The following is a 17,106-nucleotide window of genomic DNA, read 5'->3' as shown; positions in this document are numbered from 1 at the left end:
AATGAAATTCTACCATGTTATGAGTTAAAACTGTTCACTTCTCTTCTAATCTGTAAATGCCAAACCAATGAGCACTTACGACAGTTTCCTAGGGCTGCTGTCACAAATAACCACCAACTGGGCCCACCAAAACTAGAGAAACTTCTTCTCTCACAGTTGTGGAGGCCCAACATCTGTGCTCTCCTGAGGCTCTGGGAGACACTCCTTCCTGCCTCTTCCAGTTTCTGGTGGCTCCAGGCATTCTCTGGCCTGGGGCTGCATCACTCTGATCCCTGCCTCCATGGTCACAAGGCCTCCTTTTCTCTCCCGAACCTCCCTCTGCCTCCTTCTTATAAGGATACTTGTCTTTGGACTGAGAGCCAACCCAGATAATCCAGGACGACTTCCTCATCTCAAGATCCTGACACTAATTACCTAAGCAAAGAAGCTTTTTCCAAATAAGATCCCATTTAAAGTTTCTACAGATGAGCACGTGGCCGGATCCTCTTGGACCCATTACAATATTAAAGTGTTTGGGGTGAGAAGGAGGCTAAAACACAGACACATCATCTTCGGAAAGAACAATATTGTCAACTTGATTTGCGTAAACCATCAAAGCCAATCATACAATGGGACACTTATCTGAGACCCAAAAAGAATCACTTCATGATAAAATAAATCATCAAATAAACAACTTTTAGACAAAGATATGAGCAGACAACACAAAGGTCAGATATTTAAGCGTCATATATTTTATAACTATTAATTTTGTCCTATATTTTCATTAATTTAATTTGTGTTACTTCAGATTGCTTTACTATCTCCTGATCTAGTCCCTTTCGTCACATTAAAATTTAGGAACTTCAGAATACTATGTCCTATTGGAGTTAGTTCAGAATCACCTTAATGAAAATTCAACTTTTCTAAGAGCCAATGTCTTTTGCCAAATCATAATTCTTCTTTCCTTTGAGATTCTTAATTTTAAAAGCCAATAAAATTAGACAAACTTCTGAATTTAACGCTTATCCATCATTTAAATCACCAGTAGAAGTTCAAGAGCAATTCCTAAAGCAGGTAATGCCACATATGATTTAAAATTTGCTAACACAAATAACAACAACAACAAAACACAACACACAGCCTTCTTTAATTCAGATTCATACTCATTAATGAGATCCTGTTAATATTTCATGCACAGTCTCTTCCCCATTTACTTTAAAATATTTCTGTAATGGAGATTGAAAAATACACCAGGCTCCTGTGAGTAATGAAAAATTCAAATGTGTTTAGGAAAGATCTTCAGCTATAATTCAAATAATGTTGCTTAAACATTTCTAAAAGGACCTCTGAGCCTCTGCTCCAAACCAGATTCAGAAGCACGGCAGGGTCTCGTAATTAGAGCGGAAGAGTCTGATGGGAAAGTCCATCCTGGTGGGGCTGGATGTCAATATCATCACCAACAGTAATGAGCATCCTTCCTGTGAGACGTAGGAAGTTTTCACTAACAAAACCAAGTAAACCAGTCATGGAGGAGCAAGTGGTGATGAGACTCTCCAGCCTGCCCATCTGGCCAAAGAGGAGACTACAAACTAACCCAAGAACCTCAGAGCCATCGAGCTCTCCTTTGGGAGCAGCTTTATCATCAAAGAGCTACTCACGAATGCTCATCCTACTGTCCAAAACAGACCCTGCATGCTGATTTTAAACCAATTAGCTCTTTACATCTCTTGATTTATAAAATGTAGAATGTGCTGCTTTTCTTGAAGATGCGATAGCTCAAAATTTAAGTACATGTAGCTACAACTGACGATTAGAATGGCATATAGCTTGACATATTGCCACAAATTACATATAATCTATGCTGTAACATGTGAATGAGTCCTTAGGGAGTCCTTGAGCTAAGACTCATTAGTATATCTCAGTGAAATGAAAGATTTTTATAAAACCACAAAACTGACTCTGGTTATGGAAAGTCCCGCTTAAAATATAAAGATGCTTTTACAGGGAAATTCATGATTCCATGGGGTTTTGGCTCAGTGGCAACTAATCTATTGGCTTTCTCTGCTTTGCTTTATTGCTATCAGAACTCAGTGAAATAATTATATTCATTCAAACCATTAGTTGTTTTTTTCCCCAAATTTTCTTAAAACAATTGAAATTGGCATTTTATTAAGCGCCTGTAGAACAATTTTTAAAGTGATCATTAAATAATTAACAAGTAAAATATTATGTCAAAACTCAGTCCCTTTCAGTATAACACAATTAGTATTTATTGAACATCTAATATATCCCCAAGATATAAATCAAACAGACTTATAAGCCAAATCAGGTATATACTGACTTAAGAAAGCTTACATGAATTTTATACCTTATTATAATTTCTCAACTAAATCCTATGAATTCAGTAAATACTTAATACAAAGAAAATATAAATTAAAAAATCTGAACACAGGACTAAAAGACCGATACTGTTGAAAGACTTTTTAAAGGCTAAATCTCTCAAATATAAAAGATAGTTTTAACACTTTGGGAAAATATATATACATATTTTTAGATTTATATATTTGTATAATATATTTATTTTATTTTATATATTATTTATATATAAATACATTATTTTATTTATATTTATAATATATATATTTACATATATATATATATATAAAATCTTCCATAACTTCCTCTCCAAATCCATCAGCCAGTTAAGCCATCACTTGGCACCATCTACTGTAACTTCTCACAGAGGTGCTCCCTGGCCTAACCGTCCCATGTCCCACACAGGGGCACCTCCTGTTGACCCCTTATCCTCTTCCTTTTCTATTGGCCTCCATGATTCTTCTCTTTCCTACTAACTTCTTCTCTCTCTCTTCTCCCTGCTCTTCCTGGGTGAAATTATCAAGATACACATTTCCAAAAATGTGACTATGTATCTACAAACAACCAGCCTCTTTCATCCCAGCATCAAGTGTTTTAGCATCCTCTTGGGATTCCCATTAAAAACGTCAAATTCAAAACATCTAAAACTGAATATCTTTCCTTCCAAACTGCCTCATTCTGCAGGATTTCCTCTCTGGGTTGGCATTAAAAAAATCCACCAGTCAGCGGGCTGAGAAAGCTCAGTGTCATTTCAAGCTCTGTCTCCCTCCCTCTGCATGTCCAGTCAGTCATGGTCCCCAGCCCTCTGCCTTCTGACGCCGCCTCCTCTGCGCTCCACGCTCCGGCTCCAGTGCAGTCCTGGCCTGAGTGTTTCCACAGCGCTCTGACTTCTTTCCCAATCCATCCTATGTCATGATGTCTGTTTTACTTACTTCATCCCTCACTCCGTCTAAAAATATTTGATAAGTTAACACTGCCAAGAGTCCAAAGTCCTAAGTGCCTGCATATTTATTCAGGATTTGGCCAAAATAACCTTTTTAGACTTTCTTTCCTACCATTCTCTATAGACTTAACTGAACTTCTTGCCCCATTTCCCAAACATGTTGTGGGTGGATATGGTGGGACGGTATGGAGCATTCGCCCTCGTTGACCTCGTGTACTGCAGACATCAGGAAGCCACAAAGTTATCCTTCCCAGTCTCCTTTGCTGTTAGGGTCTGAGCTCTCTGTGGCTGCCACTCGTCCAGCACTATTGCACGAGATTTAGAAGGTGGAAGTGGTGGAGGCCCCAATTCTGCTGTTTCTGTGTTTTCCCTAGTGAGCACGTGCTGAAGGTGTTGTTTTTCTCTGGCAGTGGAGATCTGCAGGCCCAGACACCAACTTGTTCCCTGCAGAGTACCAGCGCACGGGCATTTCACTGCCGGAGGTGGTAGCAGTAACTGAGAGTCAGTACCTATGGCAGCAGCTTCTCAATTTGGCTGGAGGCTTCCTGATCAATGACAAGGCTATGTTGGTAGCCCTGTCCTGTGGCATGGTTTTAAGGTCACTGGAAGGTTCAACATAGAGTCTCTCAGCAGTTACTTTCCTGCACTAAAGTTACTTTCTGCTCCAACAGCTCTGGTGGATTCTGTCCTATGCCACTGAATCCAGAGGGGCACATGTCCATTCACTTCCCAAAGTCCGTGTCTTTACTGGAGGCCCATTCCTTTTATCTTACTGAGTTCTGACTCGCCGTTGGAGGCCTAGATCACTTTTTACCTCCTCTAGGAAACATTTCTACACTTTTTTGGGAGCCAAATAATTGCTTCCTTCTCTGTGGTAATACAGAACTTTGTTTATGTTGCTAACGTTTTTATAAGTAAATTATATCATAATTATTTGTCAATTCACCTTTTCCTTATTTGAAAGTGAGATATTTGAGAGCAAGGAACATGTTTTGCTCAACTTTGAGTCTCGAATGCTCTGGCTTTGCTTATAGCAGAGTCTCAGTAAACATGGGTTAAAAAGGACTGAAAGACACCGAGTGTGAGAGAGTGACGGGATATCTCACCCTTGAATGTGTAATTTGTACTAAGTGCCAAATGAGGGGAAAAGCCAAGGGCTACAAATTCACAGGTGGAAGATATTAGATACTAACTGTAGATGGGAGGTGAATTGAGGACAAGTGAGATGTGGATTTCAGCACTAAAAGATGGATAAACATTCACCTGTTAAGAAGACAAGGAGGATATTTCAAGCTTGAATGTGAGAGATGCAGGACAAAAGTGAGCGCCTTAGAAAAATTAACCTGAACAGAGGTTTTGAATGCGGGGGGGTGGTGTGTGCGCAAATAAGTCATGGAAAAAATGATTGGGATCAGCTTGGAGAAGCCCAATATGAGCCTAGCCTGAGGAGTGTGAAAATGTTTACAGGTGAGAGCTGGTCCTTGGAAGTTCTGAAAAAGAAGCACGTGTTACAGAGCTGGTTAGGGAATCGACAGAGATCTGACAGTAGCTTTCTTTTCTGGGGTTGCTAGGCTTCAAGAAAAATAATTTAATACTAAAAACTATATTGAGGGTAAGCAAACTAGATGTCCAGTGTTTCTCTGGATTATGAAAATGTCTCAAAGTTCGTAACAGAGCCCTTTGTATTCAATCCAGGCCTCTTTTTGCTCATATGAAATTATAATTCTCGGAACATTATGAGAAGGATCATACTGCATGCTTCATCGCCCACGTTCTGAAGATGTGAAGCCCTCAACAGGCTAAAAGAAAATAGCTGAGAAAAGTACATTTGTGTGGGCTCTTCACCCAGTTTTCATTTATCAAAGCAATAAACTCGAAAATACTGCAACTTTAAAGCTCGTCCTTAGACCTTTGGTCCATCAGTGCACATCACAGCTGACGGCGCTCCTTTAACTTACCCTTCCTGCATAGTGCATAACAGTGAACGCTGTGCCTTCATCTTTGCGGGTGACATTCCCGTTGCCGTCCTTCGCGGGGGAGTACACTGCATTGGTGTTGGAGGATTCTAAGAGACTCTGGAGCTTTTGGGGGAGATCTGGTTCCACTGACCAAATCATTTGACTTTCTTCATCCAACAGAGAGAGAAATCCAGATGGCTTCTGAAAGTGAAGAAGAGAGAGTTTTCTTCTATAGCTCAGTTTAGTATTTGTGTTGTGGGTCATGCATTTCTTTCTTCATTACGTTCATATAAACACGCAGAAAATGAATTAGTCTTTACCTTTAATACACATCTATTCTCGCTCACTCTTGGGTGCCCGCCCCCTCGCAAAACTCTGGTGCAAAGTAGGTCCTCAACACTACTTATTGATTAGAGGAATGAAGAAATAAACGAAGGAGTCTATTATAATGTGATTAGAACACTCGAGTTATTAAGAAGTATATTCTTAACAAGAAAAATAAAATTTCTGACTACAGGAAAGTTGTAATTTTTCTTGACCTAAAGCCCATATTGAACACTTTATACTTAATGGTGGGATAAGTAACTTATGAAGAAACAAAACCTACAATGATGTAAGTCATAAAAATTGTGGCAAAATCCCACTCAGCATGAGGTAGAAATGACTCTATGATGTTCCGGTATTTTGATTCAGGAAAAAGAAAGTTTGAAGCTATAACTTGTAAAATTTAAATTAGAAGTCTGATAGTTTATAGCTGCCAAACACGGGAAGTAAAGTTGCACAGGAAGTAGGAGTGTAAAATTGATCTCACATGAAGGAAAATGCTGCTTAACAGAACTTCCCAACCTCTGACACTGTGTCCCAAACACAGAGCACCCTTCCGCCCACGGGGCGTACACATCAGTTGAATAACTTTTTACTCAGCGCTGTGTGGTTTATCTTTTCTTTCTTAGGAAAGTTCTTCTGTTGACATGTCAAATCTACCTTTTAAAATAAGGTAACATATTATTTGCTTACATTATTCTGCCATATATCTTAACTCTTCACATCGACTCTGTGCTTTCAAAAGTGTGAATACCATAAGAATAATTCTTCTCAGGATGTGAAGAAACCTGGACTGACCCCTATAGCGATTTCACTTTGTATTATGACCTGAGGTCACCAAACCTGCCACCATAGGCCTTTCATGATGTCATTTATTTGGCCAATACAAAGTCATTTCTTCATGCTAGTAGTTTTAAGCCTTTTGGAGTCTCCCGCTCCTAGTAAAGAAAACTCAGACTATATACAGTTCTCTGAGGGTTGCAAAAGTTTAATCATTCTGGTGCCACTCATAGGGAACAAAGGTTAAAGGAGCCAGCCCCAGGGACGACCTTCACCTGGTGGGGGCTCACACACCAGAGGGCGCCCTATTGGAGACATTTGGCAATTATGATGGTCATCTCTAGAATGAGCAGCCAGACAGCCTCCCTGGGACGGACAAGGAAGAACTGATGAGATGGAAAATGGCACTGGAAGAAATTGGGAATGCCTGTAACAAGCAAGTTCATCCAACTCAGCAAATTACTGAGATCACTACTACCTGGAGAGACTTGTCTTACCAACACAAACATGTTTTTTGATAAGAAAATTTGGAGAAGAAAGTCCATTCCAGGGAGCATTAGCCCAGCAGGCAATTCTGCATGGTACATCACAAAAATCTCAGTGTAGCCAGGAACCCCATGGTGAGGCCCCCTGAAGAGCCCAGAGGTGAAAAACCAAAAAAATAAATAGGTATGCAAAATGGATGGGAGAGGCCCTAAAACTAAACAGTCAAGGTAGGAAGTTTGCTGAGGACTGGCTCTGTGTGTAACGTTTCAAAAATCAGAAATTCTTTATTTCCATTTATAGCAAGCTATTTGTTGAACAATAAGTAAAATATTGATATTGTAAGATCAGAAGTCGTGCCTTCATCTGTCAGTCTGAGCATGATGTCACGGCACTTCTCTACACGCTGTTACCCTTACACACAAACACACACACAGGCAATAGAGACATGCGGTGAAGACAAACGGGGTATTTCAAGGCTGTATGCAAGCGTGCCCACGCTGCAGGGGCAGTGACAGTCTCCTCTTTGGAGATGAGAATTTTTGTTTGTTTGATGAGGCCTTAAATGGATGTTTCCGTAATTCAAAGACAAGGCCTCAATTAGTGTAAGGGAAGGGATCTATTCAGAAAGAGCTAAACCACCCTGCTCCAAAAGCAAGATGACATTGTCCAAGGAACGGGTGCTTGGTTACCAACAACATACTTTTTAAAGCATTATAATTTGTATTGTCTGCAAAATTTTAAAAATTCATGTGTGCAATGCTTTCTGGATGTTTGATATAAAGCCATGAAGGAAAGGTGGCAGACTTGGAAAACTTGCTGAGTGTCTGAAGAAGAAAGTAGAACATGGAGAATGAAGTCATAAAAGAGGATTAACGGCCTTCAATTCCTTCAGAAGTGAGGGCTTCGGAGAGACTGAATTGTTCTCCTGTAAGTGAGAGGTTATCATACGTAGTTTCATCTTAACAACGAAAAGCAGCAATATTGAGCATGCAACACAATGTCCTATGTCCTAGATGCCTGGAGCATCTGCTAAGAATCTGGATCCACACCCCCCTCAGGGACATGAGACAAACTTACGTTCACTGAAACAGAAATAAGGCCTGTGAGAAAATGGCAAATGCTTGTGCGCAGTAGGGGTCTATGGGTGCTAGAAAGGAAACAAGCAGCTTGTTTTGTTTTGTTGGGTACATGCTTGCCTGGTATACTGACCCACATCTTTCACCCTATACTTGATACGTCTTTTCATTCCAGTTTTACGGGTATCACAGAGGAGTAGCAGTCAACTTGTCCACTCTCATTTCCAACTCATACTGATAAAAGTCCTATTATTGAAATGATGATCCCAAAGACGAGCCCTCAAGGAGGATAGCCAAAGAGATAGAAACAACTTCATTCTCCTGGCCACTCTGTAGCGGTCAAGGATATCGCAGCAAGTGAGAATGAAGGTGGAGGGGCCTGAAGCTTCCTGTTACACAGTTAAGTATATATTAGTGTCAGTTTGAAGACGTTTTTTTCTTTGGTGAGGAAGATTGGTCCTGAGCTAACATCTGTTGCCAATCTCTCTCTTTTGGTTTGAGGAAGATTGTCCCTATGCTAACATCTGTGCCCATCTTTCTCTATGTGGTATGTGGGATGCCTCCAAAGCATGGCCTGATGAGCGGTGCATAGGTCTGAGCCGAGGATCTGAAACCACAAACACTGGGCTGCCAAAGTGGAGCATGCCAACTTAACCACTAGGCCCCTGGGCTGGTCCCTGAAGACGTTTTTTAATCGTAGATAGGTAAGTTATATACTAAATGTGTATGATGAGGGAGGGCTTTCTGGAGGAAGAGGGCTTCCTCTGTAAGTAAAAAAAAAGAATGTTGAATAGTTGGTAGCAAGAACAGGAGTATTTTACAATACTTGGAAAATGCATACAAAAATTTATAAATCTACATTTATAGAAACAAAAGGTAAAAAACTAATTACTCTGCTCCCAATAGCTGAATGGTACCAGTTTTAAATCATGTTCAAGTGTTTGAGATATTACGTGTAAGTCTCCATACAGTCATGCATTGCTTAGCGCTGGGGATATGTTCTGAGAAATGTATAGTTAGGCAACTTCGTCATTGTACTGACATCACAGAGGGCGTGCACACAAACCTAGGTGGGATAGCCTACTGCACACCTAGGCTGTGCGGTACTCACCTTATGAGACCAACACCGTGTATTTGGTCTGTCATTGATCAAAACATTACTACGTGGCGCATGACTGTAATGTCTTCACATATTAGTAGACAGAGATTGCTGTTTATGTGATCGATTTTTGTTTATATGACGGAGGTCTTGAGGCAAAGATTCTTGCATTGTAAAGTGAAGCAAAGATAAGTATGAGCACCTTCAGATCCCTAAGATTATATATATGTATACATATTTTTACTGCCAATTTTTCCAAACAAATTTAAAAACTTTGAAGATAAATAAAAAATATTCTGTTGAATTTGTTTTATGATATTGTTATCCTTAGATATTATTTTATAAAACATTAATTTTGTACATTGGGCATTTGTAACTGTGCCGAAAGGAGAGTTTTAGCAAATAATCAATGCTGAATATTTTTATAACAAGATAATCTGATATTTCTTGTCCTTTCAATGAATTGGTAATCCTTCAGATGACCCTTCAGAAAAAGGTAACTTGTGCTCCTCAATCAACACTGAAAGATTATAAATACATTGCAGAGTCTCATATACAAAGATATCTCAAAAACAAGGCCCTTGAAATAAATTCCCTGCCTCCTGTATATTTAAATGCATGCATCCTGTAAAGTATCTAATTATACTATATGAATACCTGGAAAAAAAACTCCAAAACTCCAGTCTGGTTACCAGGAGAATAAGCTGTTTCCATGGTAACTCCCTCTTGTACACATTCTGTTTGCTCCTGTAGAAAAAGCACTTCATTGATATAATGGTGCATCTTCTCATTGGTCATGTTGACACAAAGCTATTGTGGGGAAAAAGAAAACAATTCACAAGACAATATGGCCATGCAGATTCACTTGTATGACACATTTTCAGATTTGTGAAATACTGACTCAAGAATATTCAACAGCAATTAGTCTATTGAGATAAAGAATGACAGTATTGCCTGAAAAGTCAAAGTAAAGTTTTACTTGATATTGTTGACTTCATATGGTCTGATTATTCAATTTAAAGTGAGTATGTTAAAAACAACAAGAAGCATAACTACAACATTGACTTGCAAATTTGGAGTCTAAAATATATTTGAGTATTTAAATAATATTTCCAAAAAGGAATTATATTTGGGCTCTTGTCAACAAGTGAAGATAAAAGCTGGATTTGCCATGAGATCCCTGAGAAAGGACAAGCATTTCTTGCCTCCTTATTTCCGTTGCACATCCACGATGGGCAAGGGAACATGGTGTTTCTTTTAGAAAAATAACCAGTCTAAGTATTGTATCTAGAAACTATTTTCTTTATAAGAAAATTTTTTACATTCTTTCAACTGTCAATTTTTCTCTTTTCAGAAGACATTCCCATCAGAAAACAAATATGCTACTTCTTAAGCTTAAAGTTTTAATTTCTTAGTCTTAAAAATTATCTGAAAATATTAAAGAATAAAATAAGCCTGATCTAACCAAAATGAAGTCTTACTTCCACTCTATGCTACTCTCCTACTCCTCTGCTTCCTTTTGTAACAAAAAGCCTCAAAAGAGATGTCTTATCTCAAATTCCTCTCCTCTCCACTATTGAAACCCCTTCAAGAAAACTGTGCCCCCACTGCTCCACCAAAATTGCTTTTGTGGAAGTCACACAGTGTGATGTGTGCACTTTTAAATCCAACGTTCAATTCTCAGTGTTCGTTTTCCTTGACCTCCCAGTGATACTTGACCATCGATTCCTCTGCTTCCCTGGGGCACTGCCTCTGCTGTCTTCCAAGACTTCATACTTTCTTGGTCTCCGACCTTACTGGCCACACCTTCTCTATCTCCTTCTCTAACTCCATCCTGGACTGGTCCAGGGCTCAGCCTGTGGGCCTCATGTCTTCTCTATCTGCACCCAGTTTCTTCATGAGCTCATTCAGTCTCAAAGAGCATCATGTTCTCCCAGCTGCAGCTAACCACTATGTTATACTAGGTAAAATCCAAAAAGCATTGGGAAATATCAGAATTCAGTAACCCACTGAAAATAGAGATGAGTAATTTATATAAACCAAAATAATTGGTAAAAATTTTTAAAAGAAAATCAGATCTCATTTGTAAAGGGAACAATATCTAGGATTCTACTTGATGTGAAATGTGCTATGTTTATACAAAGAAAATGCCAAAGCTTTTGTAAATCACACAAGACTGCAATAGTCATCAGAGAAGAGAAAGACCGCCCTGGGTTCCTCTTTTCCTTGTACCCAAATTCTTCTCCAAGCCATCATAACATAACATCAAGTCACCATAATGCCTGCTGACTAGGAGCTCCTCTTAGACATCCGTGTCCCTCTAATGAGAGTGCATGGCTTCTCTCTAGCTCGCGTAAGAGCATCTCTTATGCTCCAGCTTCCAACCAGTGAGAAGAGTCACCTTCTCAAATGACCCCCACCAAGAAGGCTTTCCCTCTCCATGCAGGTGTCTGTGCCTGCCCATCGGGGTGTGGCTATTAAGGAATTAAGAATGGCATGCACATAGGAGGAAAGAGCCGTTTTCTCACAGACCCAGCTATTTGGGAAAATGGAAGTTTATGGGATGCTAGGGACATGAAGAAGTCTCACAGGGAAACTTTCTCAGGGAAGAAACAATCGTATCAGAGCGCAGGACGAGGGTCAGATCACAAAGAGAGTTCGTCCTGAGACAGGGTTGCTTTGCTGTGAAGTTTTTTTCTTCACTTCTTGCCAGGGTTAGAATTTTGTGCATAGGTACAGACAGCTTGAACATCTTCAGAAACGGAGTGACTGGAGAATGACAGGAGTGCAGGCATGGGCCACTGTGACCAAAGAGGGGGTTGGGGAGCTGAAAACTGTAGAGGTTCTTAGGACTGAATCTAGTCAAGTTATTTCAATGATGAATGTATAACAATATTTCATTATTGATACAATAGGTGGAGAATAATTGATATACTAGAAATATACAAAAATATTGGAATCCCTCTTTGCATCATCTTCTTCCTACCACTCCATCCATGGTCTCTTGACTTTCTTGAATTTTCTTCCTTCTATCTGATGTGGCCAGTAGTTAAGTAGAACTTTTCCTCTCTTCCCCTTAACAACTAGACTTTATGAGATATACGCAAAGCTGACAGTTATTTAAATTTAAAGGTAAACATTTCTTAGATAAACCTGCACTCCTGCTGATAAGTTCTCTAAATGCAAAAATATTAAAACTATAGTAACTTTGGTTAGGAATATACCATATAGGACATTTAACTTTACACGCTTTGTTGTTAAGGCAAAAACAGTTTGAATATAGATACAGACCAATAAATTCTGCACATTATAGCTGGAAAAGGGAGGCATGGAACTCAATATTTACATATCATATGAAAAATATTTCCTCCTTGTAACTAAGTCTACACATTCACCTCCTTGTATCATTAGATCAAAACTAAGTGATACCAGTAGATGAATATCTGTGTCTGTCTTATTCTACAGCGTATAAATCTCCAGGAATGATTCTGGAAAGATAAACCATTTTCTATAAAACTGTGTAGCATCTATCCACAGTAGTATCCCCACTGTGAAAGGAATACATCTATAGTTGCCCCCATTTTGATCATAAATGAAAAATAGAAATTTCAGAAAACTATTGTTAGAGAAAAAAAGTGGAAATTTAAAAAATTATTTCACTCTGCTTAAAAAACAATATTTTAAGGTGTTTCTCTCAATCTAATAATATGGCAAACTCTCTTAAAGCTGAAGTAATTTTGTTACTAAAGATCAATAAATGTTATAAAAGATTGTTAAAATTTGGGGTGAAATACAGTAAATGTACAGAAAACAAATGACTCCCTTATGGAATGGAAACATTGGAAACAATTCTCTTTGTTTATTCGATAGACACAATTGTAATTTTTCAAACTGTTTAATATTAAAAAAATACATTGAATCATTTAAGAAAAGACCAATAGATCCTATATCTCAGGAGTTTGATTTAAAAGCGGTTATGGAACGTGTGCCTAAATGTAACATATGTTAGGAAATAGGTTTCTCAGAAATAAACGTTGAAGCCACAAAAAATAAGGCGATGTCTCTTACTATGTGAAACAATAAAAATAAATCTGATAGAGGATTCCAAAATAAGAACATCAGTGGCTAATTCTCTATTGTACAAGAAACATCCAAATTATGTGACACTTATCTTTCCCCTCATTTTCAGATTCTCTAATTGAAAATACTTAGATGTGGATGTCTCAAGCATACTTAATATAATTCTCTTATCCTTTTCATTCAGAATAGATGCCAGCTCTGTAGTTAGAAAAATTCCTTTCGATGACAATCTGACTAAATCCTCCTGCTCTTGACCCAGCTGTAGTGTTTTGACTACTTGAGCATTTTTATAATAGAAAATAGATATTTTAATTGTTTTTGTTTACTAATATTTTATTGAACTGAACATTGGCTTCACTGAGTTGATCCTCTGTTTTAGTGAAAATGGTGACACCAAGTGGGAACGTGGACGAAGCCACTGGTAAATGAGAAAGAACTGGAAGGGGTCAGAATATCAGTCTTCTTTTTCTTCCCTTTTTTTTTTTTTGTTCCAGGAAAGTCTAAAGCAATCTGCCAAACTTTGGCTGACAGAAAAAGGATTTGGCCTGTGCTTTTGATAGAATAACAATTTGTTACTCTCCTGGTCAAAATGATCCATAAAACATACAGCTTCTCTGGTGAGCTTTACTATTTTAAGCTGCAGGATCCGATGGTACTTTGTGACATGGGGTGATCCTTACAATACGGCTGAATCTTGTATTGTAGATTACGCTCTTTGTATTCTGGAGGAAAAAAAGATGTAACTTATCAAAATCCCATGGGGAAAGTTCCAGCTTGATGTGCAAAATTGAGTAGCCTGTGGAGTGAGTTTTGACTTGTAGCTTTTATGACAGTGGTGCCTTCTGAAACAGAACACGTATTTGTATTTCTAACAGAGGAGAGCGATGCTGAGTGGTAAAGGGAACCACTGGGAGCATATGCAGCTTGAAGAAGAATGTTTTTCTAACTCATTTTGAAGTAATTGTGTACATTAACATTTTTTACCAGAATAGTTTGCGTTTCTCTATTCTGAATTGTTCAAAGCACTCATTGTTTGAACCAAAGTTAAATATAAAAGAGTGCTCTAGCACGAACTTCAAAACTGCCAGCAAATGTACCCACCGAGACTAATACAGACAATCACCATATGTCAGGTACCTGGTTGAAAATTGGAAAAATGTATTCCACCAAACAAATAGCCAAAATCATGGCAAGAATCTGCTTATTCTTGATGTATCTTCACTGAACTGTGTTCGTGTACATATGTGAGTCTGTGTTAAACACAGTCAGAGAACGATACAGTGTAAGATTTTTATAGGCAAATTAGTTTATGTATCTAGAAGCATAAATCTACATAAATAGTTGAGAACATCATTGACTTCAATGCAAAACAATCATTATTTTTGCTTTTTAACACTATCCATCAGAATTGCGTTTGGGTTTCATTAAATTTCCAGGTATTTCTCAGAGTAGACTTGAACGTGGGTGAAAGGTGAGTATTCATAGACGATAATGAACAATTATTGTGTTGCTTAATTAGCATGCATCCTTTTCTGATTAAAATACATGCTTTGTACATTAAATGCTGTTGGTAAGTGGTTTAATAATAAAAATTGTGCACCCCTTGAAAGCACTCTAGTAACAGGACGTGATTGCTTATCCAGATGGCCTATCATTTGTATTAATGACAAACTTAATTTCTTGAGTAAATTTTCACCAACTGTTCTTCCTTTATTTTTATTACTCAGTGAAATATATCTGAAGCAAAAATACAATAGAGCATGACATCTCCATCGCAGAATTAAAGCAGGAGATTAATGAAAGCTGACTGCTGTCGAAGGCAGAGCCCCGGCGTGAGACAGTGATTCGCAAGCCTCCTGCACGGTGGAATTAACCAGGGGCTTTCTAAAAAGGCTGATGGCTGAGCTGACCCCAAACCAATTAAATCAGAGTGGGGCCCAAACATTGATGTATTTTAAAGCTTTCCAGGTGATTCTAACATGTAGACATGGTTGAACACAATGAGATAGATGGTGGAACAGAGCATACACAAGCCATTAACTGATTTGCTCATCAATTGATATATTTATATATATATGTCGTACATTTATATATGTATGAGAGTACAGGAGTGATGTTACATTTCAGATATTCAGTATTTCCTAAGCATGTTCCGCAGAACACTCATTGTAGATGCCAATTACTATCTTCTAGAGAACAGTGAAACACAAACCTAGTGGGGAAACACTGAGCTAAGCTAACGGGCGTCTCTGCGGGACTTCTCAGGGCCTTTACTGTGCCAAGTGTACTGTGAATCTCCAAATTACTTTTTTGAAGAAAGCCTTGGGGCTTAAGAGGCTGCTATATGTGCTTTCCACAGCAAATCAATTATTGCTGATTTTGGCACATTATCTGTAAAGCGGCAGGTGCAGGGGGCCGGGGGCGGGGCAGGCAGTAGCTCTCTAATTTGTTTCAGCTTTAAAATTCTAGAATTGATTTTGCCTTCTTTGAATCTCCTATCATTGGGGAGCCTTTCTTCTCTCCACCCTGGTTTAGGAAAGGTCACGTTGACTTCTCTTTGCACCATCTATCTCAACCTGCTGATGAGACCATGCCACCTCTGCCAACAATCTGACAGGATTTAATAAAGAGAGGATGCCGGTGCTCTGGGCAGATGCCGCGTGGGGGGACTGCTGCCCTTGGAGAGTTCTGCATCGGAACCTGGGGCCGCAGACGCCATGAGCGCCCGCCGCCCGCGGGAGCCAGGCCCAGGCCCAGGCCCAGGGCGCCCCAGCTCCCCTTCCTTTCTCCTTTGTTTGTTGGCTTTGCTGATTTTAGCCCTTCCTACTCCCACCTCCCCTCCCCCCTTTTCTGGTGGATTGTTGTTTCTTAAAGGAACCAAACATACTTTCCTCCTCTGGTTTCCCTTTGAGATTTTAAAATCAAACTCTATGTAATAGGTTTTAAGCAAAGATGGATGGCAGTTACTTCACAGGCATAAAGACATCGTTTTTATACAGATCATCACTTTCGACAACATTTCCTTCAGTGATTCTATTACTTAGAGCACATAGATTAATACAATAAATCCAATATTCTAATGGGTTTAATTTGTGTCTATAATCTCCTTTAACATAAATAATCACTACTTGGGGATTTGAGCGATTGACGGAAGGGGTCAGCCAACAACAAACCTATTTGCTAAATTTATTGCCGTATTCTATATAACAACATGCTAACATCAGGATTGAAAAATACAGATAAAGAGAAAAAAAATTTAAAAAATATTTTGGATGATATCTTGTACATAAAATATATCCTTCAGTTTATAGAAAAGCCATGCCTGGGAGTCGGAAACATAACTTCTGGTCGAAATACTTTTATTTTAAAACTTTTGGCATGATCCTATATTGTTCATCACTTTTTAATGAAAAATGAATTTGTTTTTTCAGCAACAAACCTCAGCTTAATCAATATGCTTCCTCTTTTCATATTAATTTAATAATGTAAACCTAAAAACAATGACTAATATTTGATTTCTTCTGAAATTATTGTTCTTTTTCAAATACTTGTCATTATCCAGGATTAAATACAAAACTTAGAGGTACTTAAAAAACCACTGACCCTTCAGGGGCGTAGTCAGAAGGTGTCAGAGAGAGAAACAGCACAGCACAGAGAGCAGTGGGCTCTGGGGCCCGAGGCATATGCACCCAAATTTCCACTTGGCCCCAAAAAGGCTTCTGGGCTGTCCCTTAACTTTCCGAGAGAGGTGCTGTAGGAGTCAGAGATCATGGAGGAGAAGCACCTGACTCGTAGTCGGGGCTCAAGAAAGTGTAACCATTATTGATTATTAGCAGAAAACTAAATAAAACCATATTCTTAATTAGCACGTTTGGAACTTAATATCTGGACAGCTACTATTGCAAATTTGAGCTTTTTCCTGGCTCGTGGCCATTAATTCAATCCACTCTTTTCTAAAATGAACTGATGTACATTTTCAAACCCATTAATTCTTCTTATTACGTC

General features: G+C 38.8%; 1 protein-coding gene across 4 annotated transcripts in view; it reads right to left on the bottom strand.

Annotated features, from left to right (window-relative positions):
* MYO16 (myosin XVI) overlaps positions 1-17,106 on the bottom strand; it is a 597,681-nt gene that overhangs the window by 169,991 nt on the left and 410,584 nt on the right. For all 4 annotated transcript variants that reach the window (XM_070579270.1, XM_070579268.1, XM_070579272.1 and 1 more), the window contains exons 22-23: positions 9,679-9,831; positions 5,257-5,457 (exon numbers count right to left, since the gene is read on the bottom strand). In XM_070579270.1, coding sequence (XP_070435371.1) covers positions 5,257-5,457; positions 9,679-9,831 — 354 coding nt within the window. The remainder of the gene's footprint in view (positions 1-5,256; positions 5,458-9,678; positions 9,832-17,106) is intronic.

This window comes from Equus przewalskii, chromosome 16 (genome assembly GCF_037783145.1).
Source record: "Equus przewalskii isolate Varuska chromosome 16, EquPr2, whole genome shotgun sequence".
Taxonomy (NCBI): Eukaryota; Metazoa; Chordata; class Mammalia; order Perissodactyla; family Equidae; genus Equus; species Equus przewalskii.
The sequence above is the reverse complement of the archived record's forward strand: the minus strand, read 5'-3'. Positions and strand labels throughout refer to the sequence as shown.